Source organism: Planococcus citri, chromosome 5, assembly GCF_950023065.1.
Source record: "Planococcus citri chromosome 5, ihPlaCitr1.1, whole genome shotgun sequence".
Classification (NCBI taxonomy): Eukaryota; Metazoa; Arthropoda; class Insecta; order Hemiptera; family Pseudococcidae; genus Planococcus; species Planococcus citri.
In genome coordinates, this window is record NC_088681.1 from 9,337,660 (window position 1) to 9,365,107 (window position 27,448).

At 36.1% G+C, this 27,448-nt stretch overlaps 1 protein-coding gene across 5 annotated transcripts; it reads left to right on the forward strand.

The window, feature by feature from the left end:
• Window positions 1-60: 60 nt before the first annotated feature.
• LOC135847839 (serine/arginine repetitive matrix protein 1-like) lies at window positions 61-26,715 on the forward strand. Of its 5 annotated transcripts, XR_010559244.1 has the most exons (14): window positions 62-243; window positions 325-946; window positions 1,093-1,218; window positions 2,885-2,955; window positions 3,035-3,228; window positions 3,303-3,448; window positions 3,529-4,598; window positions 4,671-4,861; window positions 4,937-5,073; window positions 5,151-5,479; window positions 7,179-7,280; window positions 19,417-20,210; window positions 20,592-20,643; window positions 26,689-26,715. XR_010559244.1 is itself a non-coding variant. In XM_065367562.1 (13 exons), the coding sequence occupies exons 2-13, from the start codon at window positions 370-372 to the stop codon at window positions 26,712-26,714; spliced, it is 3,021 nt and encodes a 1,006-aa protein (XP_065223634.1). In that variant the 5' UTR covers window positions 62-243; window positions 325-369; the 3' UTR covers window position 26,715. The 5 variants fall into 5 exon arrangements, 4 of the variants coding, with proteins under 4 accessions (XP_065223631.1, XP_065223634.1, XP_065223632.1 ...); XM_065367562.1 differs by lacking the exon at window positions 19,417-20,210; XM_065367559.1 differs by lacking the exons at window positions 19,417-20,210; window positions 20,592-20,643; window positions 26,689-26,715 and adding an exon at window positions 13,689-19,285 and having other exon boundaries at window positions 61-243.
• Window positions 26,716-27,448: the final 733 nt, after the last annotated feature.

Sequence of the window (27,448 nt, forward strand, 5' to 3'; positions counted from 1 at the left end):
AAATTTGCCCGGTTCCTTTCCTTTTTAAAAAAATTTTCTGTGCTTTCGCTTATCAACAAAAAATATACAAAATCATATCAAAAAATTAATTTTTCAGAATTTTCAAGTTTTGAAGATGAATTTGGAGTCGAGGTGTCGAGGAAATAGTTACCTAGCTATATTAATGTATAATCCCTAAAAACAGCGAATCATCGTTGAGCAGAATCATTCCAAATAGAATTTCGTTAGTTCGAAAAGAGACAAGTAAGTCACGAAATATCCGTATTGATAGTCCTTGTACTTCTGATTAGAATAAATCAATTAATGTAGAATTCTTTTTTACAGGAACGTCTAGTTTTGTGGAAAATTTATAACTATCAGACTTGTACGATGCCGTTGAACGAGGAGGAGCAGAAAGCTCTTCTACATTTCATCAGTTCTTCTTCAGTTATGTCCGACAAGCATTTGAGTGCTTGGACACGTTCTGTTACCAGCGGAAAAGTAGTATCCGATTTACGTCAAACAAACGCGAACAGTATTATTATGCATGGGAAGTCATTAATCGATGTGATTACTTGCAAAAAACTCCTTTACACGATACTTATTAAATATCTCGAAAAAATGAACATTCCCATAATTAAGATGACGAGAGAACAAGCAACTCATAAGATATTATATTCAGTATGGAAATACCCCGAGCGTCTGCAGAACACTTCTTTGAGTCATGATGCTCAGGTCAACACTCGTTCAGATTGGAAGTTCCCTGATCTGCCTCCTATTAAAGACGATCCTTCGAACGAGTCAGAACAGAATAAATCATCTGTAGATTGTAAAGACGATTCTTCGAAAGTAACAGATGACAATAAATTATCTTCGATAGTTAGTGCTGTGTCAACGTGGAACGCGTTCTCTCGACCTATTCAAGACAATCTGCTGCAAGGTTATACTCGCACAGTGAAAGATCTAGGTAAGTAAGCATAATATGCGTAATTGCGTATGTTTTTAAATTGATAACAAGTTTAAATTAAATAGCACCGTGCCGTAGAAATGAGATCAGATTTTAATTATTTATACAAAGTAGGTAATTCGAATATTTTATCTTGGTATGTTTAGAACGGGATCCGTCTGAATCGACGTCTTTGCCAGATATTATTTCAAATGCACCGAGTCAGAACCAATATCCAGAACGAAAGTTGCCTCAATCGGCTCCTTTGCGAGATAATTCTACAAATGTACCAGGTCAGAATAACGTATACTTGCTCAAATTAATCAATTACATTTTTTTTTCACGATTGAATTCATCGCAATTTTTCGACGAATATAACGTAATCGTCAAATGGTAGAGAATTGACTTCGTTAATCAAATTATCAACAATATTTTTTACTCATGGAGATGTATTTGGTGTTTTATTGTACTTTTGTACTTGACCATTTTTGAAGAGAATTGATGGATAGATGATGGTGTAGAATTTTGTGGATTCGTCATACTTTGTCTTGAATATTGCAGACTCTGAGTGAGAGCAGAATAATAAGCGAAGTCTCTGGCATTTGACGATTCACGTGTGTGATTCGGTATTTGCGAATCACGAATTTCCTGCTCATTTGCGTCGTTTTTCTCTTCGTTTCCTTCGCCACTCTCACCTCACTGCTTGACTTGAACTCTCATTAACTGATTTTACGGAAATTATCGAGATTTAATTCACTTTGAATCTTCGATTCTTTTTGCCATTGTGCTTCGATTTAGTGTATCCTGAATCCTCGCTTCCTCGTTTGTGAATTTTAACTTCTAGTTACAGTTACAGACAGTACTACGGTACGAATGAATTACGATGCATCAAGTGAAACTGAAATATGAAATTCAATTATGGATTGATTGATTGATTGAGAAATATTTCAGATAAAAACTAAAACCCTGCTAATTTGCATTTGTTTCGAAATTCTCATATTGTTTTCCTTGGCAGAATTGGCAGAAAGGAAAACTGAAAACTCACATCAGAAACTACTAGATATTAGAACCTGGAAACTGACGTTCAGGGTTTGTTCAGCAGCTGGTAAATTAATTTACGAAAGAAATTCAACGTAGGTTACTATGTTACATAAATCAATTTCAATTTCCATTTAAATTATTATTCAAATTATAGCATATTTTAATTTATTTTTTTTATTAAAAAAATGAAAAAATTATTCAAATTTTAAATCGACCAATCAAAAAACGACAAAAATTCAAAATAAAAAACAATGCTAGTCACATTTTCCACCTCACAAATCCAATCCACAGTGAAAAATATTTGGTTTTCAAAAAATGCAACACTGCAGTTCAATTCATTTTTTTTCAAGTTCCACTGGCCAGACTGTCGTATTGTTAATTGAAGCATTGAAGTCATTATATTTTGCGTAATTTTGATACTTTTTAATTAAAATGCGTGTATTTTTATAATAAATAAGTAATTTTAAGCGTACCAGTTTGTATTTTATTAAAATGGATGTTCGTCCGTTTATATCGAATTTCGTTATTAATCATTATCCGGCTGAACAACGTCAGTTTCTGTCAAGGAAAAGTGTTCAAGATGAGATATGCAAATACGCAGGTTTTTAGTTTTTATCTATTATTTATTGTTTCCATTCAATCAGCTACGACCGGAATCAGTACAGCATCGTGTAGTATTCCGCGATCTGATTTCAGTTTTACTTAATGCATCGTCGTGTGTCTGTTACTAGATGTGAAAATTTTCACGAGAGGACATTATCTTAAACCAAGGCATGATGGCACATTAAATAAAGGAGAACCGCTTAGTTTACGTATTATAGGGCAATCTGCACGCAACGTAGATCGTAAGTTTGTAATACAATAGTAATCATTGTGCGTTCGAAGGAATTAACTCGTGTTTATTTGGTTCGGTTACAGTGGCTAGAGAAAAAATAGAATCCATGTTGGCGAATAATCCCGAATTTGACGAAGTCGAAATGAGTGACACCGTATGTTATAATCGTTTATTCATCATCGGTGATAATTATTAATGAGAATGAACGTAACGTACGATGTGATATGTTTTAGGAAAAAATAACCGTTGGAATTGACGTATTCCCAGCAATCTTTAGAATGAAGACTAAAGTTTTGGGCGATAACAACGAGAACGCTGAGTATATTTTGAACGAAACAGGAGCTGTAATGACTTTGCGTGGGAAAGGATCTGGGTTTATTGATGCTCATAAAAATGAATCAGACGAACCGCTTCATGTTCATGTCAGGTGGGTTTCATCTTCTTATTCGTTGTATTTGGATTAATTTTACTTACTCGATTAACGATGGCAATTTTTTCTAGATATAAGAATTTGGAGAATAAGGAGAGAGCTCGTGAGTTGATTATGAATCTTATCGATACGGTTCAGCAAGATTTTATAGCTGGTACTTACGGGAAGTATTATACTCCTCCTAGGAAACCGGAGATTATTCCTGTGCCTTTGAATAGTGCGTACTTTGATCTTTAGTTTAGAGTATGTTTACTGTTTACATTATGGGAGATATCATTTATGTAATATTTTATTCAGCAGGAGTGCGACGAACAAGCAGCTACAACTCTGTATCGAATAGATCTCCTCCTATGCGATCTAACGATAGATCGGATAGATCAATTGACCGAAACATCGATAGAAGGAGCATTGACAGATCGAATGACAGAAGAAGCGTAGAAACTCGCGGCGCTGATTCTAGATATTCGCCAGAACATCGATCGTACGATAATCGTTCCACCGAATCGAGACCGTACGAAAAACGTTCTTCGTCGGAACGTCGACCGTTCGAGAAACATCCTTCCTTAGAACCTCGACCGTACGAGAAACGTCCTTCGTTAGAACCTCGACCGTACGAGAAACGTCCTTCGTTAGAACCTCGACCGTACGAGAAACGTCCTTCTTTGGAACCTCGACCATACGAGAGTCGATCCTCTGAATCGAGACCTTACGAGAGTCGTGCTAACGAATCTCGACCGTATGATGATCGCCGCCTCGAGTCTAGATCGTTCGATCGAGCTCCAGAACCTCGACCTTACGAAAGTCGAGCTCCAGAACCTCGTCCTTACGAAAGTCGAGCACCAGAACGTCAACCTTACGAAAATCGTGCTCCGGAACCGAGACCTTTTGAGAATCGTGCTCCTGAACCGAAACCTTACAACGACCGGCCTTCCGAACCGAGACCTTTTGATAGTCGTCCTTCCGAATCTAGCGTTTTCGATAGTCGACCCAGTCGTCCGGAAACCAGTGTTTTCGATGGTCGGCCCTTGGAACCGAGATTTGAAAAACCGATACGCGAGTCTAGATTTGCTAGCCCACCTTCCGATCCTAAACCATTCGAGAATCGGCCTCCGCGCGAGTCCAGATTTGAAAGTGCGCCTGCTGATCCTAAAACTGTGGAGAGTCGGCCTCCGCGTGAGTCCAGGTTTGAAAGTCTACCTGCTGATCCTAAACCATTCGAGAATCGCAATTCGCGCGAGACTAAGTTCGCGAGTCTGCCTCCTGATCCCAAACCAATCGAGAATCGACCTCCTGAAGTTCGACCGGTCGAAAAACCTGTACCGGATTCTACTAAACCGGGTCCTGGCGAAACTCTCTCGAGTAATATCGTAAGTATCGACTCGAAACTACTGGTCGAAGATGATCTGTATTTGAAAATAATACTCGTTTTCATTTCATAGGAAAAAATAACCATCGGAATAGAATCTGTGCCGGCTGCGTTCAATTTGAAGAGTAAAATCTACGGTCCCAATTTAGCCAACGTGAAACATATCGAAAAAGTGGCCAGTGCGTTGCTTCTAGTCGAAGGTAAAGGCTGCGGTGTCAATAGTAGCGGCGAAGAATCCCAAGAACCTCCTTATATTCTAATCAAGTGAGTTTCCACGTGTGCATTTTACTGCATTACTGACGAATTGTGTTGTGACCGGTTCTCTTCGTTCGATTACAGATATTTGAAACCAGATCTTAAAGAAGTAGCCCGACACTTGATTTTAAATCTAATCGAAACAATTCAACAAGAATACATACAGTTGTACGGACGTTACCCCGGTGGCCCTCAAAAGCCCCAAATTGTTCCTATCAAAAGTAATATATTATTCGGTATCGAAGACTATATAACTCGTCTCCGCATACTTCTTCGTTTGCTTTTTTTGATTTTCTAGAACAAACGCACGATAAATCTGCCGCAGAACCTATTCAAACGAAGAAACCATCGCCAGATATTACCCCTGTACCCCCACCACCGCCTGTTATATCCAAGAACTCATCTCCAGATCGTTTCGATAACGTTCCACCTCCGATCAATTTCGGTATGGTGACGACGAAGCCACCAACTCCGAAACTATTCACCAATACTGAGCCTACTCCGGTACCCAAACCTGTGCAACCGGTTATACCATCGACCAATAATTTGTACGATCCTTCGCAGTATTCAAGGTCACCAAATCCGGAGCCAATACCTCCTGCTCCTACGTCGTTTCTCGCTTCTCAGGTCGGTGTTTCTCGAAGGATCATTCCTGGTCATTTCGATCGAAGTTTTTGCCTCGTAGTATTTTTCAAGTTGACTCAATTCTGCCTTCTACAGCCAGTGCTGTGGTTTTAGTCCGGCATATGACAATAGGAGTATTTGCACCCCCCCCCCCCGCCGATCCTCCGGGACAACTTTTTTCTTAAAAGGGACATCCTAAAGAACATTTTAAAGCAAACTTGCCCCAAAATAGATGGCCTTACTTACAAAATGGCGGCCATTTTGATTGACAGGTCAGCCGAAATCGCAGATTTTGCGTTCCAACGTGGGACTTGCACGAAATTTTTCAAACCTTACAAAGGTAGATCGAAAGATAATGCAAAAATTTATCACCTGTCAAAATTTCAAGTGCTAAAGTGCGTTTTTCGATTTTTGGTGAATTTTTGAAAATCCAATTTAGGCCAAAAATGAGGGAAAAAATCAAAATTTTACCAAATTGACCAAGAAAGCTGAAATTAGAGATATACCCTATTTTCGACATGCCAAATCGATTGGAAACGGTTTCAACCCGTTTTGAGCAGTTCTGGAGCCTCCAGCAGATTTTTGAAACTCGAAATTCCCACAAAATTCCATCAAATTGAAGTTGTAAAGCTGAAATTTGTTCTTGAAACTAATTTCAGTACACTACGAAGTACTGCAGGTGAATTTCAAGTCATTTTAGAGCCTCCAGCGACTTTTTTTGAAAATTACTGGAGCCTCCAGCAGATTTTTAAAACTCGAAATTCCCACAAAATATCATTAAATGGAGTTGGAAAGCCGAAATTCATTCTGCAAACGAATATCAATACGCTACGAAGTTGACTGCTGGTGGAATTCAAGTCGTTTTGGACCCTCCAGCGGCGACTTTTTGAAAATTCCTGAATGATATTTTGTGGGAATTTCGAGGTTTAAAAATCTGCTGGAGGCTCCAGTAGTTTTCAAAAAAGTCGCTGCAGGCTCTAAAATGACTTGAAATTCACCTGCAGTACTTCGTAGCGTATTGAAATTAGTTTTTAGAATAGATTTCAGCTTTACAACTCCAATTTGATGTTTTGTGGAAATTTCGAGTTTCAAAAATCTGCTGGAGGCTCCAGAACTGCTCTAATCGGTTTGAAACCATTTCCAATCGATTTGGCATGTCGAAAATAGGGTATATCCCAAATTTCAGCTTTCTTGGTCAATTTGGTAAAATTTTGATTTTTTCCCTCATTTTTGGCCTAAATTGAATTTTCAAAAATTCACCAAAAATCGAAAAACGTACTTTAGCACTTGAAATTTTGGCAGGTGATGAATTTTCGCATGATCTTTCGATCTACCTTTGTAAGGTTTGAAAAATTTCCTTGAAGTCCTATGTTGGAACGCAAAATCTGCGATTTCGGCTGACCTGGCAATCAAAATGGCCGCCATTTTGTAAGTAAGGCCATCTTTTTTTGGGGCAAGTTTGCTTTAAAATGTTCCTTAGGATGTCCCTTTTAAGAAAAAAGTTGTCCCGGAGTATCGGGGGGGGGGGGGGGGGGTGCAAGTACTCCTACTGTCATATGCCGGACTATTTAAGAATGTTTGAAAAAATTGATTAAACTGGAGTCAAAATTTACATTTCTTTTTTCGAAATGATCCTCGAATGATCCGAAACATAATTTTTCAATTGAACTCGAACTTAATCATTTTATTGTGTACTTCACAGTCAAGTATATTGAGCTCGGTTCTAAGTCCGCAGACAAGATCATTGCAGCCACCTTTGTTCGGCACACCGACATTTTCTCAACCGCCAGTACAAACTATCCAGGTACAAATCTATTTATTTACTGCCTAATTACCGCACCTTTTTCGTAAGTTGACGAACTAATAACATTTTGGTTTATTTATTTATCTATTTTACCTTATTATTCGTATTCGATAAGACGCTTGATTTTTGTTTTTTTTTTCATCATGTTTTCTGGTATTCATTTTTGGTTAAAATTTCTCACGTTTATGATGATCGCAGCTTTTTCGCTATCTAAATTTTTTCTACATTTGTTTGCCTGATTTTTATTTATATTTCTGCGCTATAAATTAATCGTATTAGCGTATAAACATTCACCCCTTAAATTTTTAACCCTGAAATTATTTTATTTTTAATGCGTTTCTCGCTGAGACGTCGTTTTAGTTGTAATTTTATTCGTTTTCGATGTTTTATTATTCGATCGTATCGTCTCGTGGAAACTTAATCGTGTTTTTAAAAAAAGTTCTCGTAGACGAGACGAATTTGCGTTGACGCTTTTTTTTTCTCCTCTAATTTTCTTCCTATTTTTTTTATGTATGTTTTAATCGTTCATTTACGTCTATGCTACTTGTCCTTATTTTCTCCTTTCCTCTTCGTATCCTGTAAATTATTTTTAATCCGCAGATTGTGCGTGACCGTTTTAATTTAATTAAATGTATTCTTTGCCTGTGATCCTTGATCTGATGTTTTCTGTTCTTTCTTTCTTTTTTAAGCCGAATTTTCAATTTTTTTTTTTTTTGTTTTTTAAATGGGTGTAAATTTGAAGCTTTTTGCATTTTTGAAACGATGTAACTTCTTTCTGGTTTCGTCTCGTTTGATATTGGTAATTTTTTACAAAATGTATGTGGGCAAATATTTGATCTTTACTTCGCACTGCAACGTTAGTTTTGGAAATTCGGCTCGATTGATGTCTATTTGTCATTTCCTTTCTTGCTTATTTTATTTTTCTCTTGGTGATATTTTGCTTCGACGATTGAATTTACTATTTGTTCGGTGATTCGTTCGAATGGATGACTCGTAATGAAATTTCAACTTGAAAAACGTACAACAGGACGGTGCAGTTTTTTTTTTTTTATTGAAATCATTTCAAGTTGTCTGTTTGCCCTCAGCTCATGTATATAATTTATTGGTAATAAGCAGTCCTTGAATGAAGGAAAACGAGTATTTGACATTTTCGACGTCGAAATTAATCCAAATAGTCACGTAATGCTGCTTTCACATATAATAACTTATCACTTGTTGCAATGAATGAAAGACGACCTTTGATTAGCGAGTATTTTGACGAGTAAAAATATCGAATATCGGGAAATAGGAATGTGGATTTTTTTTCGAAAGTTTTTCAATCTATCAGTTCGATCAGTTCGATGAATATGGGGGTTTGCCAGTACGAATTTCGCGAAAACCAGAGAAAATTCTACATGATGAGGAATTATCGGCTTTTCATCCTGTAATCAGAAGATGTGTACTATGTGTACCTACATTTCAACGGAAGATGATTATCGTCGAAGATTATTTCACCAGGAAAATTGCGAAACGGTGCGATTATTTTATTACACAATATTATCGCTGATTCGTGTCTACTCCTCAGTGCGGTTATCAGTTCGATGAAAAAACTCACGTGCAGCGAATTAGTTCCACATCCAATCAACAACGGTTATTTTTAATATCGCCGAATACGTTAGCGAACTTATATTCGAGTATAATATTCCATCTGTATTCGTCTTCGTTTGGTCGTTCGATGAAATAATGATACGGTAATAACCACGTCGAAAACTATATCCAGCATGCGATCGGGTTAATAATCGAAAAGCTAAATGGGTTTTTTAGCCGTTTAGTGCATGCTGTTTGAATTTACTGCAGCAGAAGAAGCGAAGCGGGAATCGGGAATCATATCGAGGCACGTCCCTCTTTTGTGGTAGTTTTGATGGGTAATTTCGCAAACTACACCACAATCGTAGCTGAAGAGTGAAGCGAACCATTGGACTATTTGCCCATGTCATGCGATCCAGGAAACGCAGAATGCCTTTTTCGAAATGAAGATGCATCGAGTGGCGGAGGGGTGTAATTGACGGCGGTAATAAACGGTGCCAAATTGATTGTCTGCACGCTACAACGTGATTAAAAGTGTCTGCGCATAATTGTACTGATCGAGGGGGTGCTGCGCATACGAGTGTCTCGGATTTCATGGAGATTCGTGTCGTTGGGGGTGAGATCGAATATGGAGCGGTGAATTTCATTCAGATGGAAGATGTCGATTGCGGAAATGGTTCGCGATTCAGTGGCCTGTTATGGATTTCGAGTCATTGGAGACTAACTGCGCATAATTTGGAACGTTTGGGGTCTACTGCGCATCGGGGAATTGATTTTCCTGCCATAGATTCTGTATGGTTGATCACATGATGGAAGATTTGTTGATTGATAGATGAAAATGATAACGATGATTTGTTCTTACAATGCTTGAAAGATTAAATTTGCAATCATTGGTGCGCACAACTGAAGTTATTAAAAATGATTTGCGCATGTGTAGAGCTACAAAAGGAACATTTACATTTTAAACTGGCGATCTCCGATTTGAACAAAACCACACCAGATTGAAAGAGAATGTCTTGAAATACCCATTACCAAAATTTCAGTGAGATGCTAAAGTTCATTTTGAAAATTTTGAAAGTTTTACAAAAATGAGCACTGACTAAAGTTATAGGTTCTCAAGTTCATCGTTGGCTCCTCCAGAATGATTTGAAATCCCTGAAAGAAATTGGAAAAATCACTGGAAGGCTACAGAATCAAGAATTGTTGTTGTTGTTGTATGGAAGTTGAAGGAATTATTCACATTTGATTCAATTTGATTTAAAAATGTGTTTAAAAGTCGCCTCCAAAGCACCTTTCTTGAATTTTTTCAAAAATCATAAATGGACTGCTAGGGCCTAAAAAATTTGTTAGGAAGGGTTTGGGATATGCATTTTTGATCTGATTCAGATGGGTTTAGTTCAGATTAGAGCATGCCAGTAGATGTTAAAGATTGGTTATTCCATGATCATCAAGCAATTGCATCAATGCATCGTTAGAAGATGAAGCCTACATGAACCCTGTTGAAGTACATCGTTTCCTCAAATTGTTATTCACATTCTGATCCACGAATGATTGTGATGAATCAAGTTTGCTGCAATTAAAACCTCGTCCAAAACTCCGTCCATCATTTCTTCAAACAGCTTCAGCGTCTCGAAGTTCAAAGGTTATGTTGAAGTTTTCTTCCACCTCATCATCTTTCTACTCAGTGATTGTATTGGCTGTGCGAAGTACAAAGAATGCCGAAATTCTTTGCTATCGCTCGATGATCCTGTCAGCAGCAAGCGCATCGATTGTTCTGTTTGAGGGAAGCAGATCAAGTTTTTCAAATTGTCTGTTTGATGTTTATGCTACAACGTTCACAATACACTACTGGTGGAAGTACTGTTCCCGTTGGAATTGAATATTCGTTATGGTTGGAAAAGTGATGGGACCCGTAACCCAAGATATCTATCAATCGAATGTGCTGCTGTTTGGTTATTATGCTGATGGTTTTGTTGGAAGAACGACACTCTAGACCATGCAGGTTTCACAACTCAAGAGATCTGTGCATTGAAAATGCTACTGCCCCATCAGAATACAGATAGTTGTGAGCAAAAACCCGTGTTTGCAGCATGATGGGCCCATAACCTAACCTCAAGACGTGTCTTGAGTATCAAAAATGATTTCACCAGACCAGAAATCGGACAGTTTATAATTTAATCTATGTGGCACTACAGAAGTAAACTGGCCCATAACCCCAAAAGTTGGTAAATCAAAGCTACAGCTGTATATACAATCTGAATGCTGATGAGTTTTATAAGCAGATTGGCACAAAGAAGTGTTCCAGCATCACAACTCCGAGATCTTCACTTCAATATTCCTTTTGTTCAGTAATTGGCGAGCAAAATGGCACAATGAAAGGCCCATAACCTCAAGGATCTACCAATTCACAATGCTTCTATCCACTTGGGATGCAAAAAATAGCAAAGTGGTGTAACAGATGTGCCAGGCCCATAACCTGAAAGTTGTATCAGAATACAGGTAGTTTGCTTGCGAGCTGTGGAAGTGGAATCCCTCATAAATGCTTTTGCAGTCCATGATGAACAATTCTTTGTTGAAGTTTGCCTTACAAGTGTGATGGACCCATAACCCAGAAGTCTGTAGATCAAATGCACTTCTGTTTATTCAAAATACAGAGTTTTCCTGTTTACAATCATGTGCTGATGTCTGATTCATGAGTGTGATGGGCCCATAACCCAGAAGCCGTTAGATCAAATGAGCATCTGTTTATTTGGAATGCAGATTGTTTTGCTGTGGACTATAGAAATGGAATCTCTCATGGATACAATTATTAATTACATTTGGAACAATCTCGTGTTAAAGTCAGACTCACAAGTGTGATGGGCCCATAACCTGGAAGTCGATTAATCAAAATGTGCTTCTATCCATGTAAAGTACAGATGGAGTTTGTGTTAAATGCAATAGCAGAAACCCCTTCTGGATAGTTTTGCAGTTCATGGTGAACAATTCCCTGTTGGAGTTTGCCTCGTGCATTGTGTTGAACACGTGACCACTGATGTCTGCAGATTGAATGTGCTTCCATTTCTTCAAAGTGCAGATAGTTTTTCTATCAACTCCAACTTTGTATGATTTTGCAGTCCATCAAGAGGTAGAAGTTCTTATTATTGAAATCAGACTCACATTTTGCTTTGTGTGCTGCGTCGATATTTGTGAATGATACATTTTGCTTCGTGTGCTGTGTCGATATTTGTGAATGATCTATCAACTCTAATCTGCTTTCTGTCGAAGTTTTGCCACATGTGATGTTGGATGATCCCTTGAAAATGGTTCTACCTTAATTTGCTATGTGGATGGAGTCAGCACTTCGCAATGTCGATCATTGATTTGCTGTTTTTCGAAAGTTTTGCTGTATATGATGCTGGATGATCCCATGAAAATTTGTCTGCATTACACCAATTTGATGAATATACCTGATATGAAGCAGAATACCTACTGCAGATCTATAGATGATCCACTTTGCCAACTAATAGTTGTATGAATGGAGTCACCAATTAGTAATCCAGTCAAGTTTCCATGTTCCAGAAACCATCCAATGGATTGGATTGATGACAGGAATGCCTTGGATATCTCACCATGCGTTCTCTGAAAGTAATCTAGCAGTTCATTATCCCATGGTTAATGAGTGATGCTGTATTATGCCTGGAGGCATGAACATTTTTGCAATCCAGTCGAGTTTCCATGTTCCAGAAATTGTCCAATGGATTGAATGGCATGAACTGAGACACCTCATCATGCATTCTCATCGAGTCATCTGCTCGTACCAACTGGAGTCAGCTAAACCATCAACCATTATGGTCAAGCATCATCCTCAACCAATACCTGTGACGTCAAACTCTTGTTTGTTCTTACTAGCAGTACGAAGGAAGCAAATAGTATCCCATATTATGCTGTGCCATTGCTGTGCCACAAATCATCTTCATCAAAATTGTGCTGACGAGCTTCTTGCTTTCCTATGAATCATCTACTGCAAGTTCCTGAAATTCGAGCTCGTGGTAACGCCCGCCTTAACATGCTTGATGGGGTTCATCATCCAGAGATCATTCAACAGTTCGCCGTTTCCATGTGAGGTCAGTACGCTGTGAACTTACCACCAATGGAGATGCTGCAGAATCTCTTACATCATGATTAACTCATTACCTTTCCATGCTATGTGGGATCAATTCATGGAGAGAATTGACAGGCTGATGTGCTTCTACCTTATACTGAAAATTTGATGAACTTACCAGCAACGCAGATGCTGCAGAACCTCTTACACCATGATTAGCTCATTACCTTTCCTTGGCATGTGTGATCAATTTATGGGAAGAATTCACAAGCTGATATGTTAATACCTTATACTGAAAATTTGAACTTGAATATTTCTTTCTCACAAGTATCACTACACATAAGTTGTGTTCTTCGCAGATTATATTATGCCAGAAATTGAATACATATAATAATACGATAATGGGTTTAAGCACCCAGCAGCAAATTATCTTTAATTCATTCATATTAGTCTGGGGAATTTTGCATGTGTGGGAGCTCGGAAGGAACTATAAGACGTTCAACTACCTAATCACACGGTGGACTACACGATCAAAATTTTGTGTAAAATATGAGGACTGTTCCTTATCGTCATCCTGTTATCCGTTAATTTTTCGGCGTGGAGTAAAAAAAAACATCCCTTTTAAAATTGGGGCCCCCGTATCACACAGAGTGTAACTATAAGTTTTATTTTCTTTTTCATTTTTCTTATCTTTATAAACCAACATTTTGCAATCGAGTCGAGCGTGTTCGCATGAAATGATTTTTATTGTGTTACAGCATTCTGAGAAGAGACCAAAATCACCCATCGAGTCTGTCGCTGCAGACGCTAAACGTTTCTGCAGCACAGGCGTAGGTAGTTTTAACAACAACTCGACGATCGCGTCTTCGTCGTCGACTCTGCAATCAATTCCGACAATGCCGAATGCTGTAGCACAACAAAGACCGGCCGCCGTCGTGCCCAAAGGAAAGAGTCAGTTTCAGAGGAGTTCGAACCTCATACCAGTCACCTGCAACACTGCGATTCCTCCACCCAGCATCATCGGCAATGTTGGAAAAGCTCCGTCAATCAAACCAGTCCCGACTCCTGTACCGGCGCCAACTCCTATACAGATGGCTTCTTCGACCAATACTGCGCTCCCGAAACCGGGAATTTTGAAGAAAGTCCAGTGGAGTACGCCACCACCGACGAATGGCAGCAGCACCAACAACAACAAGCATAGCAATAACGATGATGAAGGACAAGGCTCGAATCCGATCATTTTAAGCGATTCCGAAGACGAAGGATTCACTTCGGGTAATTCGCGTATCAGCTCGACGATCAAAAAGAACAGTGGCCGAGATATCTCGGTCCAAACGGATGATAAACTGTATCAAACTCAAATCAAGAATATCAAATGCGCTTGCGGAAGATTCATGCACGTTGTGACCGGAGTACGATCAGTGGAAACTCAGACTATCGGTAGCGATAGTTATAGAAGATTTTAAGCAGCTCGACATCGCTTCCCTACGATATACGATCAGCTTCGTATCAGCGGTGAAAATATAGGAGCTGGTTCTTCATCATTTAACGAACATACGGATATCTATATGTTTTCGACGTTTTCTTTTATATAGTACCTATTTTTTTAAGCTACATATTTGTTTTAATCGGGTCGTGTAGGTATTTAGGGAGGTTTTTTTCTTCATTTTTTTTTCTGACAAACGATCGAATTCCCTCGTTTTTTTGTTTTCGTTTTTCTTCTTTCTTTTTGTTTACAATTCGCGTTTTTATTTCCCATATATTATATTAAGATGTACTACGAATTGATTCGAATGGCGTAAGTTAATTAAGTAGGTAGGTAAATGAACGATGCAGAAATGGTGTGAAATTAGGACCAAAATGTGAGTAGGCGACGATACAACCTTCGTGTTGGTTGTTTTAACCCCCCGCCCGTTACAGTACCTATGTCTAGAATTTTTGTTTTCGTTTACTTTTTAAAACTTTTGCAACTTTGATATTTTGTTATTTAAAACGATGGCTTTGGACGAAAAAAGGGGTAGTGGTGTCTTTTATTACCTCCGACGTTGAACGAAGAAACATTTAAACAAGTAAAACTATCACGCGAACGAGCAGTCAAAATTGGCCATATTTTATGTTGCAAAATACGCAGGTATATCTCGTATACGAAGCGAAATTAGTTTGGCTGAATTGGTTAGATACGTATACGTAGTAAAGCTTTAATAATCCATTCGTGAGTTCACAGAGTTGAATAATATGATGATGTACTACACGCCTGTATTATGAAATCGTTTATGATATCTACTCTGTAGGTATACGATGAAACGCGTTCGTATAATAATCTGTGTGTCTTCGTTGGGTTAATTAGGTTGGTTGATTGACGCATAATTTGACTTTGTAGGTAGTGTAGTGTATAAAATACGAGTATTACTGTAAGAGTCTCCCTGTCTCATTCTAATGTGTGTTATTGAAGAACGTTTGATTACTTTCGGATATCCGCTTTTACCCATTAGGACTGGGTTCAGATGATTTGGGCGGTGTGACAGTTGCCATCAGTGTTTGAAAATTAAACAATGGGTTTTCACTCAATTTTTTCGGGTTTTTTCTTTTGATGTATTTAAAATGTATAGGTAAAAAATTTCTGCAGGGACGTACTTTGATTGATGATTTTTCAACTGAATATTTTTTATCTGGATAGACCTCGGTGAGGGATTTCGAATGGCGTAAATCGCAGTTCCCAAAGTGCATTTGCAGGGGAGATATGGGTGCTCAAAGTTTTGAGGAAACTGCGGATATCGTGAAACTCGAGTGAAGTTTACTAGGAGAACTACAAGTGGTACGAATTTGGAACTTTTACTAGTTTGTGGGTTCATGAAAGCGTTTTTTGGTGATATGGTGAAAATCAGTGTTGCATTTTCAAGGGCTAAAAATTATTTGGTAAAATTTAGAAATGATGTATCTCCATCGCATCCCATGAAATTCGTGGTTTTTTTTGGCCTCAACGTACAAAAAGTGTCAATTTTCGTCTGAGCAGTCTGAAAAGTAGTGCTTTTCTAATTAAAGTTCTGTGTTTCGACAAAAATGTCAAAAAATTTTTCATAAAGTTTTTCTTAGCCAAATGTAGAAAAAAATCGATATTTCAATCTCGCCAAAAGTTTCAAAAATGTTCTGTTTTTTGCCAAAATTGTCACAAACTTCTGATTTGTGCTAAAACTGTTCAAAAGTCGGGTGTTTTTAGCATAAAATTTTAAATGAAAATTCCTCTTTTTTTTCTATGGTACCATCTAAAGCCTTGACGTTCATGTGAAAAAGGCAGGTACAACTTTTTGCCAAAATTGTCATGAAAGGTCCCATTTTTTGCCAAAAGTGTCAAAAAGTCCTAATTTTGCAAAAATTACCACAAAGGTTCTGTTATTTTTTGATCGAAATTGTTGAGCCTTCTTCCGCCCAAAATGCCCAAAAAAGTTCTGTTTTCTGTTTATGTGAAGAAATGTGAAGAAATTCAATGTTTTGCAATTGTCAAAAAGTCTGTTTTTTTTCCTAAAATGCCACAAGAGTTCTGTTTCTTCCTAAACGTCAGAATGTCATGAATTTTGCCAAAATAAATTCACATAAAAGGTTTTATTATTTTTTTTTTTGCCAAAAATGTCAAATACATAAGTTCCAACTTTTGCCAAAATTGACAAAAAAGGTCCCATTTTTATCGGAGTTGCCGAAAAGTTCCAATTCTGCCAAAATTGTGATAAAGTTATATTTGGCGCCATAATTGTCGAGCTGTCTTGTGCTTAAAATACCCAGATAAGGACTTGTTTTTTGTTTCTGTGAACGAAATTGTTCAAAAATTGTCAAAAAAGTCTGGTTTTTACCTAAATTTTCAAAGGTTTTATTTTTTGCCAAAATTGCCAGAGAGGTTCTTTCTGTTTTTTTTTTTTTTTTTTATCAACATCGTCAAAAAGTTGTTTTTTAAATCGAAATTATTGAGTCTGGGTTTTACATCAAATGTCATGGAAGGCTTTTTTTTGCAAAAATTGTGTAAAAAGGTCCATTTTTGTCAAAATTGTGAAAAATTCATACAACTCATTAGCCAAAAATTATTAAAAAGCTCCACAATTTGTCAAAATCGTCAAAAAATTCCAATTTTTATCAAAGTTGTCAAAAAAATCCGATTTTTTGTCAAAATTGTCTAGAAATCCTAATTTTTGTCAAAGTTGTCAAGAAATCCAAACTTTTGTCAAAATTGTCTAGAAATCGCAAGTTTTGTCAAAATTGTCCAGAAATCCTACTTTTTGTCAAAATTGTCCAGAAATCCTCATTTTTGTCAAAATTGTGAAAAATTCATACCACTCATTAGCCAAAAATTATTAAAAAGCTCCACAATTTGTCAAAATCGTCAATTGTCTAGAAATCCTAATTTTTGTCAAAGTTGTCAAGAAATCCAAACTTTTGTCAAAATTGTCTAGAAATCGCAAGTTTTGTCAAAATTGTCCAGAAATCCTACTTTTTGTCAAAATTGTCTAGAAATCCTAATTTTTGTCAAAGTTGTCAAGAAATCCAAACTTTTGTCAAAATTGTCTAGAAATTGCAAGTTTTGTCAAAATTGTCCAGAAATCCTACTTTTTGTCAAAATTGTCCAGAAATCCTCATTTTTGGCAAAGTTGTCTAAAATCCTAATTTTTGTCAAAGTTGTCAAGAAATCCGAACTTTAGTCAACATTGTCTAGAAATCTCAAGTTTTGTCAAAATTGTCCAGAAATCCTCTTTTTTTTTTGTCAAAGTTGTCAAGAAATCCGAACTTTTGTCAAAATTGTCTAGAAATCTCAAGTTTTGTCAAAATTGTCCAGAAATCCTCTTTTTTTGTCAAAGTTGTCAAGAAATCCGAACTTTTGTCAAAATTGTCCAGAAATCCTCTTTTTTTGTCAAAGTTGTCAAGAAATCCGAACTTTTGTCAAAATTGTCTAGAAATCTCAAGTTTTGTCAAAATTGTCAAGAAATCCTCATTTTTGTCTAAGTTGTCAGAAAATCCTAATTTTTGCCAATTATCAAAAAAATTCAGATTTTTGTCAAAATTGTCAAGAAATCCAAACTTTTGTAATTGTCTAGAAATCTCAACTTCTCAAGTTTTGTCAAAATTGTCAAGAAATGCTCATTTTTGTCAAAGTTGTCAAAAAATTCTGAGTTCTGTCAAATTGTCAAACATGCCTAAATTTTTGTTAAAAAAGGCCCTGTTTTTTTTTTCAAATTGAAGTCATGGTTTTTTGTCGAACACCTGTTTCCTTTGAATGTGCAGTTCGATGAAATGGATGAAAATAAGTTAATTCACGCAATTTAGATCTTCTGAGGAAAAAATTGTATTTTCAGTTAATGTTCGAAATAAAGTGGCCACATTGATTCTCACCATAACTCCAAAAAGCGCTTTCACGGACCCAAAAAAACTGGCAGGAGTTCCAAATTCGTTCAAATTGCAGTTTTCAAGTCAACTCCTCTCGACCTTTAAAATATCTCTATCTTGTTCAAAATTTTGAGCACCCCCTATATCTTCACTTCAAATGGATTTTGAGAACTGCATTTTGCCTTTTTCGTCATCTCTCTTCAAAGTCTGTTCAGTATTCATATTAAGAATATTTTTTAAATCACCGATCTCGAGTGCAAAAAGCTCATTGATTTTACGCACATGAAATGGCCCTAAAGTGTTCGATGAGAAGTTGTGCGATGTTTAAAGTCGAAAGTTTCTTGAAAAACGATGGGGAATGATCTCAAATTTGAATGTAAATGCTCAGAAGCCCTTCTATAATAGTCTTCTTTGACAATGATCATCAATTCATCATTATTACTGAAGGAAAATGATGATTCGTTCCGTTCAATGGAATATGGAAATTTTACCGCATCAAATAATTGTCAAAGTATTATCTGTGATTCGAATTAAACTTTAAGAAATATTCAGGGTCGAGAAAAATTAAAATAAGCGATAAAAAAAATTGGTCCTAAGAAAGATTATTTAAGTATATTCTGTTGACTTTTTGTATGTTTTACGTATTTTTATGGATTTGTTGCTGCAAGCTGAACTAATTATTATTACCTATAATTACTCTATGCTTGAACGAATCGCGCCATTTTAGTATTAGTTTTTTCCGAATAATATATTTTATAGGGTTTGAATAGTACATAGTAGTTGGTAATTTTTAAAGCTCATACCTTTACCTATTAATAGATTTTCAAGAACATATTTTATTTTATTCATACGCTATTATCAATTTGATATTACTACGTTCCATTATTCGTTTCTATATTTACTTACTGATTTGATGTAATTTATTTTTTTTCCTTTTTGACGAAGAAATGTGCGAATTTTTTTCTTTTATTTTTCAAGATTTATTAGATTTAACGAATAAATATTTCAAAAAACGCTGTTATTTTCAATTTATGGTAAACGAATACGGTCTCCAAGATTACAGATACCTACTGTTGATGAGAATTCCAATGTTTCTGGTTTGATTATCGTATATTTTAGTTTCAGACACAATTATAGACGAGGTGAAACCGACTGGAGATAATTCCTGATGAAGTCCTGGTCTTCTGTCGAGACTTGATTTATGTTGATTATGAATACTTGGAAGAAAATGCATACGAAAGCTCGTACTCCTGGAGATGTTTGTGTCGCAGAAATCGTTGAAACCGAAGGGAAAAATACCAGATCAAGTTATGGAAAGATTAGATAAATCGTTCGATGTCAATTATGCAGTGCTTCAGTTTCAAATTCAACTTGGACAGCGAGCTGAAGTCGTGAATTTCATATTGTTCTTCGAAGAAATGAAGATTTGTCGTTGCAATGAAAACAGAAGTGCCGAATGTGAACCCGAATGTTCGTCCAATATTTCCAATCATGAGAAGTAGTATTACTTGAAATGCTCGATGAGCAAAACTCCAACTCTAATTTGGAGTAAAATCACAGATGGATCAATTTTCGTCACCTTGAGGTCTACTCGATATCAATTGGCAACCCTGCGATTCCTTTGATTTTTTATCTACGGATCAGAAGAATCACTTTGATTTTTTTTGAAATTCGATTCGATGGAAGATATAAGAAGAAATTCGCCTAAAAAAAGTGTAAAAATCAGCAATCAATTTCCGAAGCGAGAAAACACAAACTGGTATACTTCGAGATGAAACCACGAAGAGTAATTTAGATTCCATTTGCCAACCTATTGTGTACCTAGTCTTCGAGTTTGAAATCAGAAATACTAAATGGAATTAATTTCGTCAAATAGTGTAAATTTGATATTAAGGATGTTTACTAATTGAGAGGTACGAAACTAATTCACTACTACGTAATATAATACTGTATTTTAGCGTCTATACGATATACTCGTTTAATGATTTTGGTATCATTGAACGCCAGACTCGTATTTTGATGATACGTTTGCGTATACGAATATCCAAATGCGGCAATTATTGGGATAATTTGTATCGCTTCTACTGCTTCGATAATTTGTTACTAATCTCGATAATCTATTCATTTGGAATGTTTCTATTTTCAATTCGCGATATTTTTCCGCTATTCGATCCATAATAATTTGTTTCATTTTTATCATACTTACTCGTAGTACCTATTTTCAATCGTGATTTGTTCAGATTTCTTCTTGTACCTGCCTTAAACTACATACCTAGTTGTTGTTTTGTTTTCAGTTGTTCCTTTTCCTGTTGAATACCTTAAATGCTTCGAAATTATCTTCGACATGTAAGTTTTGGTCTAAGATTATTCAAGTAGCAAAAAGTGTTCATTCGAGAGGATTTTTTTGAGGGCAAAAAAGTTATTTGGAGGTACTAAAAAGTAATAAAGGGATATTTTTTTCATCGATGGGGAGCAGTAGCACAATAAATTTGTCCGAGGGGTGGGGGGGTTCAAAACCAGCCATGTTGCTCATCAAATTGAATTGGAATTTCACGATGAGATCGAAAATGACTGTAGTTTTTTAGGCTCCTCCCTTATAACATGGCACAGCCCCCTCTTCCCTCTCAAAAATGATTCAAGATTTTTTTTACAATAGGTAGATAAGTATAATCTTATGACTCGCCAATTTCGGTTAGAATTTCACGCTGAGACCAATGAGATGATATTTTTTATGTTGTGCCCTTTAATCCTCGTCTTAGCTTCATGCCTCCTCCCCCCCAATCAAATTTCACAGTTTTTTTCTCAGAACTGCCAGAGTGACCCATTCAATTTTTTTCTTCAAAATGGACCACCAGATTGAATTAAAATGTCATCAGTTTCGTATTGTGTCTACCCTCGTTTTTTGCCCCTCCCACTTTTTCTCAAAACTAGCCGAGTGACCTATCAAATTAAGTTAAAATTTCATTGGAAAAACAAAAATGCCAGTTGACTTCTGAATATGAAGAAGTAATATCCCATTCCCGTCGATTGGACTCTAGAATAAAAGAAGAAAAATATGTTCAATTCAAAAACTGAAAATGTCGAGGGGTTTCCTTTTTTGGGTCACATGCGTAAAATTTCGGGCCCAAAATTTCATCAAATTAAAAAAAAAAAAAAATAGAAAATCATCATGCGAGTTACCGATTTAGACTGTGCATGACAAGAGTCTCCCCTAGCGGAAATGATGAAGAACTACAACAAGCGGTATAGGTGCTGAATTTTCAACACTGTCTCTTATGGACGAAGCTCGTTTTTGATACGTTTTTTGATAAAATCTTCAAAAGTGTTCATTTTCGAGAGAAAATCATCTGAATTTTTGTTTTCCTTGTGAAATTACTTTTAAAATGACGTATTGTAATTGTAATTTAATGGGCTCTGAATGTTTCTTTGATCATAAATGTGGTGGAAAAATGGCGATAAAAGTCCAATAATATCACGCAGGGTTGAAACCCGATTCAAATTGAATTGGTTGTGATGGTGGTGGTTCCTAGAACCTTAGAATATTAGTGGTTCCCGGTTTAGCTTCCCAAAAGGTTCTCAGACATGGCTTTGTAATGGTTTTGTTTTGGTTCTAAAAGGTACCTTTCACATTGTTCTTCCGAAATGGTTCTCAGTTCTTCTCAAACTCAAATGGTTCTGGTGGTTCCTTTTACTCCTCCTTTTGATGTTTTGCTGGTGGTGCTGGTTGTTCCACCAATTAAAAAATGGTTCCAAAGGGTTCCAGGTCCAAAAAATGGCAAAAAATTGAAAATTTGAAAAAAATTCCCCTTTACCTCGCTTACTTTGCATGAAAAACACAAATTCTTATTTCACTTTGGTAAAAAAAAGAAGCTTCAATGATGAGGGGACCAAAAAGAACAGATTCCTAAAAGTGTTCTTCTTATTTGAAACTTTGTTCTGGTTCTTGTTCTGGTTGTTCTTTCCTTAAAAAACTCAATCGGTTCTAAATGGTTCTAAATTATTTCAAAACCATTTTATGTGGTTGTTCTTTCAGTACTTCTCTTTTCCAAATTTTGAAATGGTTCTGATGGTTCTGGTTCTGGTTCTGGTTCCCATATCACCTGACCTAAAAAAGCGGTTGTGGTGGTTCTAAACGGTTTTCAACCCTGAATCACTATCACAAATCACGAGCAATAATTATCTAACAATTACACATCACATAACAAACAAAGCAAAGAAGTAAGTACATATTCTGGTAGCAAATTTCACGAGGAATACAAATCTTCTACACAAATTAGCTGAAAAACTAATATTCTTCTGCATTTTATTAAAAATCAAACAAAATCTGTAATTTTACATAAGAAGTAATGTTAAAATTCAAGCGGTATACCGCTTGCTTATTCTCATCAGTGGCACTGGCAGCACACTAGCGCGCCACACCTATGCGCAGTCCGAATGTACATAGGTTAAAATTTCACAAGAAAAATTTAAATGTCAGGAGTTATGTTTTTTGGCCATTTCCAAAAAAAAATTGCACCCAGAATGTCATCAAATTTGAATGAATGGATGAATGAAAATTTTATCATTATTCAGTTCAGTGCAATTTAGCGCTATTCACAAATTTTACAAATAGGATTTTTTTTAAACTTCAGAACTAAAATAGTTAAGGCTAAGAAACCTAAAAGAAGTTTTGACTTTGAGGAAGTTTTGATTTGAGTCTTGAAGTGTGATTTTGCCCAATATCGAAGAAGTAAGCAAGGGTATTTTCAGATAACTTGTTCAGGTAATTTTCCTGTTTCAGTTTTCAGAAAGTCGTCGATTGTTTCAATTTTGAGCTGGCATTGTATTTGGGCACTCCGGCAAAACCATGGAGCGTTAGTGGCGATTTGACAAAATTTATTTTGGAATGTTTGAAGTTTTTTCTTGTTTGTTTTAGAGGTACCATACCAAACTGGAGCTGCATATGTAAATGTAGGATGAAGAATAGTCTTGTAGAATAGTAATGCTGTTTGGATTTTCAAGTGTGAACTTCTGTGAATAGTGGAAAAAGTGTTTTTGAGTTTGAAGTAGGAAGCTTTCATTTTCTGTGAGATGTGACTTGTGAAAGTGAGTCGTTTGTCAAGGAATACTCCAAGATATTTAACGGTATCATCACTCCATTCTATTGTAGTGTTTTCAATATTAATGTTTCTGGCAGGGTTGCAGCGATGTCTTAGCGTGAAGATTTTTGTAACTGTTTTGTTTGGATTGAGTTCAAGTTTCCAGGATTTTAGCCAGGAGTTGGTGGTGTTAATACTTTGTATCGAATTTGAAAAATATCAAAAAATTAAAATCAAACATCTTTTTTGTTTCTTTTTTTGTGTGTTTTTTTGCATCTTTGTATTTTTTCCCTGCAGTTTCAGAACAGATTTTGGTTTGTATCCCCCTTTAGTTATAAGCAGTCTCTCCTGTAATTGGCTTCCAGCTGTTGGAGAGACCTAAATTGTTAAAATAAATAAATATCCATGTAGGCCAAAATTTTGTGAGAAAAACCAATTTGCGTTTTATTTATTTGTTGAAACGGAGAAAATTTTACTTGATTAATGCATTCTGCTCACACACGTTTATTTTTAGGTTTTTTTTTTTAAATTAAAAATTTAATGAAATTTTCCAGGACTAAGTATGTCAAATTTTTTATTTATTTTTTTTTCAAATTTATTTTGATGAAATTTTGGGTCCTAATTTTTTTGGCAGTAGACAAAAAAGAAAATTATTGGCATTTTTGAGTCATGTACTTCGATTTTGCTCAATTTTTTTTTTTACAAAGTCTACCCGCCCAATAAGTAAAAAACCCGCAATCAGTTTGGTCCCAGCCATCTCAAGGGAGGTTGGGAAGGGGGCTCCAATTATTTTCACAATGCCTCAAGATACTCAACTTCAACAGCGCATACTTCCAAAGCTGTGATACTTTGATCAAAACTAATTTCACAGTTCGAAAGGGCATGCATTTTGAACTTTCCAAGTATTTTGAAATTTTCAAAAGTTGAAAGTTTGCATAGACCCCCTCCCCCAAATTTGGGCAAAACGTTCAAAAAAAATTCTGGGGCATGTGATATATCGAATTGTATGTTTTTGGTGACGCTGAACACGAATATGACGTCAGATTTTTGATTGGACCCATCCACGGCCCCCACCACCTCCTCAAAGGGGGTAAAAGTCAAAAAATGGTCTTATTCGTCTGACATATGAAATAGAATGTTCTTCACTGAAAGAAATAAACAGTAATAGTTACATTAAAACGATGCACTCAGTGCATTAAAACGTGGTAATTTTGGTATAGGAATGAAACGCATTAATCAGTACACATTTAGAGAAGTAACTATTACACAGAAGTGCAGTAACCATTCCATCGTTTTTATTCAACAGTATTTAAAAAGTGGGGTTAGGTATTTTTTTTTTTTTTTTTTTTTTTTTATCAATTTTAAGTTTCTCCCCACATCTTCTAAATGATTTTCACTGCAACGAATTTTTCAAGACCTAATTTCCCTACGAAAATTTTCCTACCTAACCGGGATTCGAACCTGCGACCTCTCGTTCTAACTGCCTGCACTTAACGACATGGCCGCGAGTAGAATGTTTGATTCAGGCCCTCGAAGTATTTATAAGTTTTTCACTGTTTGGGAATGTTTACCACTGACGATGTACTCAGTACATTCGTTTACTGTATTCAGTAAATCACTACATGGTTCTCAGCCATATTTAAGGAATGTAATCATTGCTTCCTATTCGATGTAACTATTACTCACCAAATGATGTTCTGAATACTATGTCTGCAGGACTGAGTCCCCAAAGAAATGTAATGAGAACATAGAAATTAATTTTGGAAGGTGATGCAATAAATCCATCCTTGCGATGTACTCATTCCATTATTTGATGCATTCTCTGATTTGAACTATGTAATCATTACATCAAAATGAGGTAATTTGAAAATTACTGTACTATGCAGTAACCATTGCATCAATTTCGGGACTGAATACAGCGTTTTGAAAATCATTTCTTTCAGTGTTGGTGACGCTGAACACGAATATGACGTCAGATTTTTGATTGGACCCCATCCACGGCCCCTAGCACCTTTCCAAAGGGGTTGAAAGTCAAAATAGTGGTTTAATTCGTGTGACATTTGAAATGGTATGTTTTTGATATCGCTGAACACGAATATAGCCTTAGTTTTTCAAATTGGCCTCACCCAACACCCATGGCATCCAGAACCTCTCCAATGGGTAAAAGTTTAATAATAACGTTTTATGTTCGTCTCCTCGAATACCATATCTGAATTTGAATTTTGGATGACGATTTCCGGAACACCCTGTATACAAAAAATTGTATTTTCATTTTTTTTTGTTTCTTTGAAAAAAATTCGAGTTTTAATGTGGCTAATTATTGAGCTTGAATAAACAAGCCAAAATTTCAAACCTTCAATCTTCTGAGATTTCATTCCACGGCCTCCAGATACTTTCATTTTTTCTCAGTTTTTCAAATCTTATATTTAGGATTCAGAACTAGGTGGTAGGTACCTTTCGATCTTCAAAAGCCGAAAAATTTCAAAAAATTTCATTCAGTGGTTCCAAAAATGCCTTAGATTTTACGAATGCAGTTCTCTCTCTCTATTTTTTGGAGGCTGTTTTCACTTGAACCCATTTGGTCATCACCAAGAACCTCAATGCTTCAAAATTCGATTTAAAAAAATGTGATAATGACCCATCTGTTTAAACAATGCACTGAAAATTGTTGAAAATTGTTGAAGATTGTTCTAGTCTCAGTATTTTCAATCTACTAATTCGTTTTCAGTTGATTTGACTTTGAACCCGAAAGATTTCGAATAATAATCTGGCTCAGGGATCAGCGATTCGAGAATCAGGATCTTTCTGGGTCAAGAATCAGGATCGGGTTCGGATCACCATCCCTTCTTTTAAAGAAATATTCGAGTTGAAATTGAGGTAAAATGAATAGGTACTTGAGCAACTTTATATCTATTTCAATCAGTTAGTGTTGAGGGAGTACAAGGGAATTTGAAAGTTGTTCATCATCATTTTTTATATCTTTTTGTCAAAAATTGCAAAAAAAAATAGTCATCTTACCCCCCCCCCCCCACATTCCCCTATTCAACGGCAATTGTGGTAGTACAGGTGGAAAATTTGGTCAATTTTTTTGTCTTCTTCATATGCAGGGGGAGGGGGGATTTTTTTCATTTTCGCAAATACCGAACTAGTACTTGCATTTCATCAAATGAATTTTTTTCGTCTTGGAGAAAAATTTGACGAATTGATTGTTCCGTAAAGCACTTTTTGCTGCTTGAATTCTATACTCTTTATTGATTGACGATGCGATGGATATCTAATAGGAACAGAGCTAACTTGCTTGATATTTTTCCAGGGGATGTTTATCGAGTTACTATTTAATCCAGCTATGAAATATTTGGAATTGGAAATTTGGTGATTTAAATGGTAAGTATCGCTTTTAATTTTTGATAATATCGTTATGAATTCTCGTAGGAGGTTTAAAGTTAATTCATATTCGTTGCTTTTACCCGCACCTACGATTACGTAAACATATTTGGCATTTTCAATATTTTCATTCAAAGGTTTTGCAAAAGTGTAGGTAAATCAACTCGACAATGTGTGTGTTTTTTCGCTCGTGCCTCGTGACATAGATTACGACGATGGATGAATTGGTTAGGTGGTATTCTATTATGTACCTAGTATAGGTAAAAAGCGTTGCTAGCAAGCTATTGAAAGTCGTACGAACAATAAAAAATATTCGCTCACACGTCACCTTATCGAATTTATACTACATCGTAGGTATATCGTTGAAAAGGTGTTAATTGTTTTCATACCATAATGTAAAATTTCAAGTTAACGTCAAAATACCCAAGAATTATCCTATAAAAAAGGTGATTACTTTCGAAAAGTTTTCTTACAATTTAAGGCAAAGAGACAGAACGTCGCGTGATTCGAAATTTGAAAAAAAGTTTTTCTATAATTACAACTTCAGGTATATTATCGTTGTACCTACTATGTGAATACAAAATACAATGTAATAAAAGTAACAACTTTTAATGAAATTGCCGGATATTGCAGATAATTTAAATCAAATTATTCGCCATGTTTTAGGCGCTATTACGTCATACCGAGCT

What these genes read in the sequence shown, in the direction of transcription:
- LOC135847839 (XM_065367559.1), top strand. Translation starts at nt 370, where the DNA reads ATGCCGTTGAACGAGGAGGAGCAGAAAGCTCTTCTACATTTCATCAGT. An exon ending in TATTCCTGTGCCTTTGAATA is followed by an intron (nt 3,449 to 3,528) that starts GTGCGTACTTTG and finishes TATTTTATTCAG; the next exon opens with CAGGAGTGCGACGAACAAGC. An exon ending in CGTCGTTTCTCGCTTCTCAG is followed by an intron (nt 5,480 to 7,178) that starts GTCGGTGTTTCT and finishes TGTACTTCACAG; the next exon opens with TCAAGTATATTGAGCTCGGT.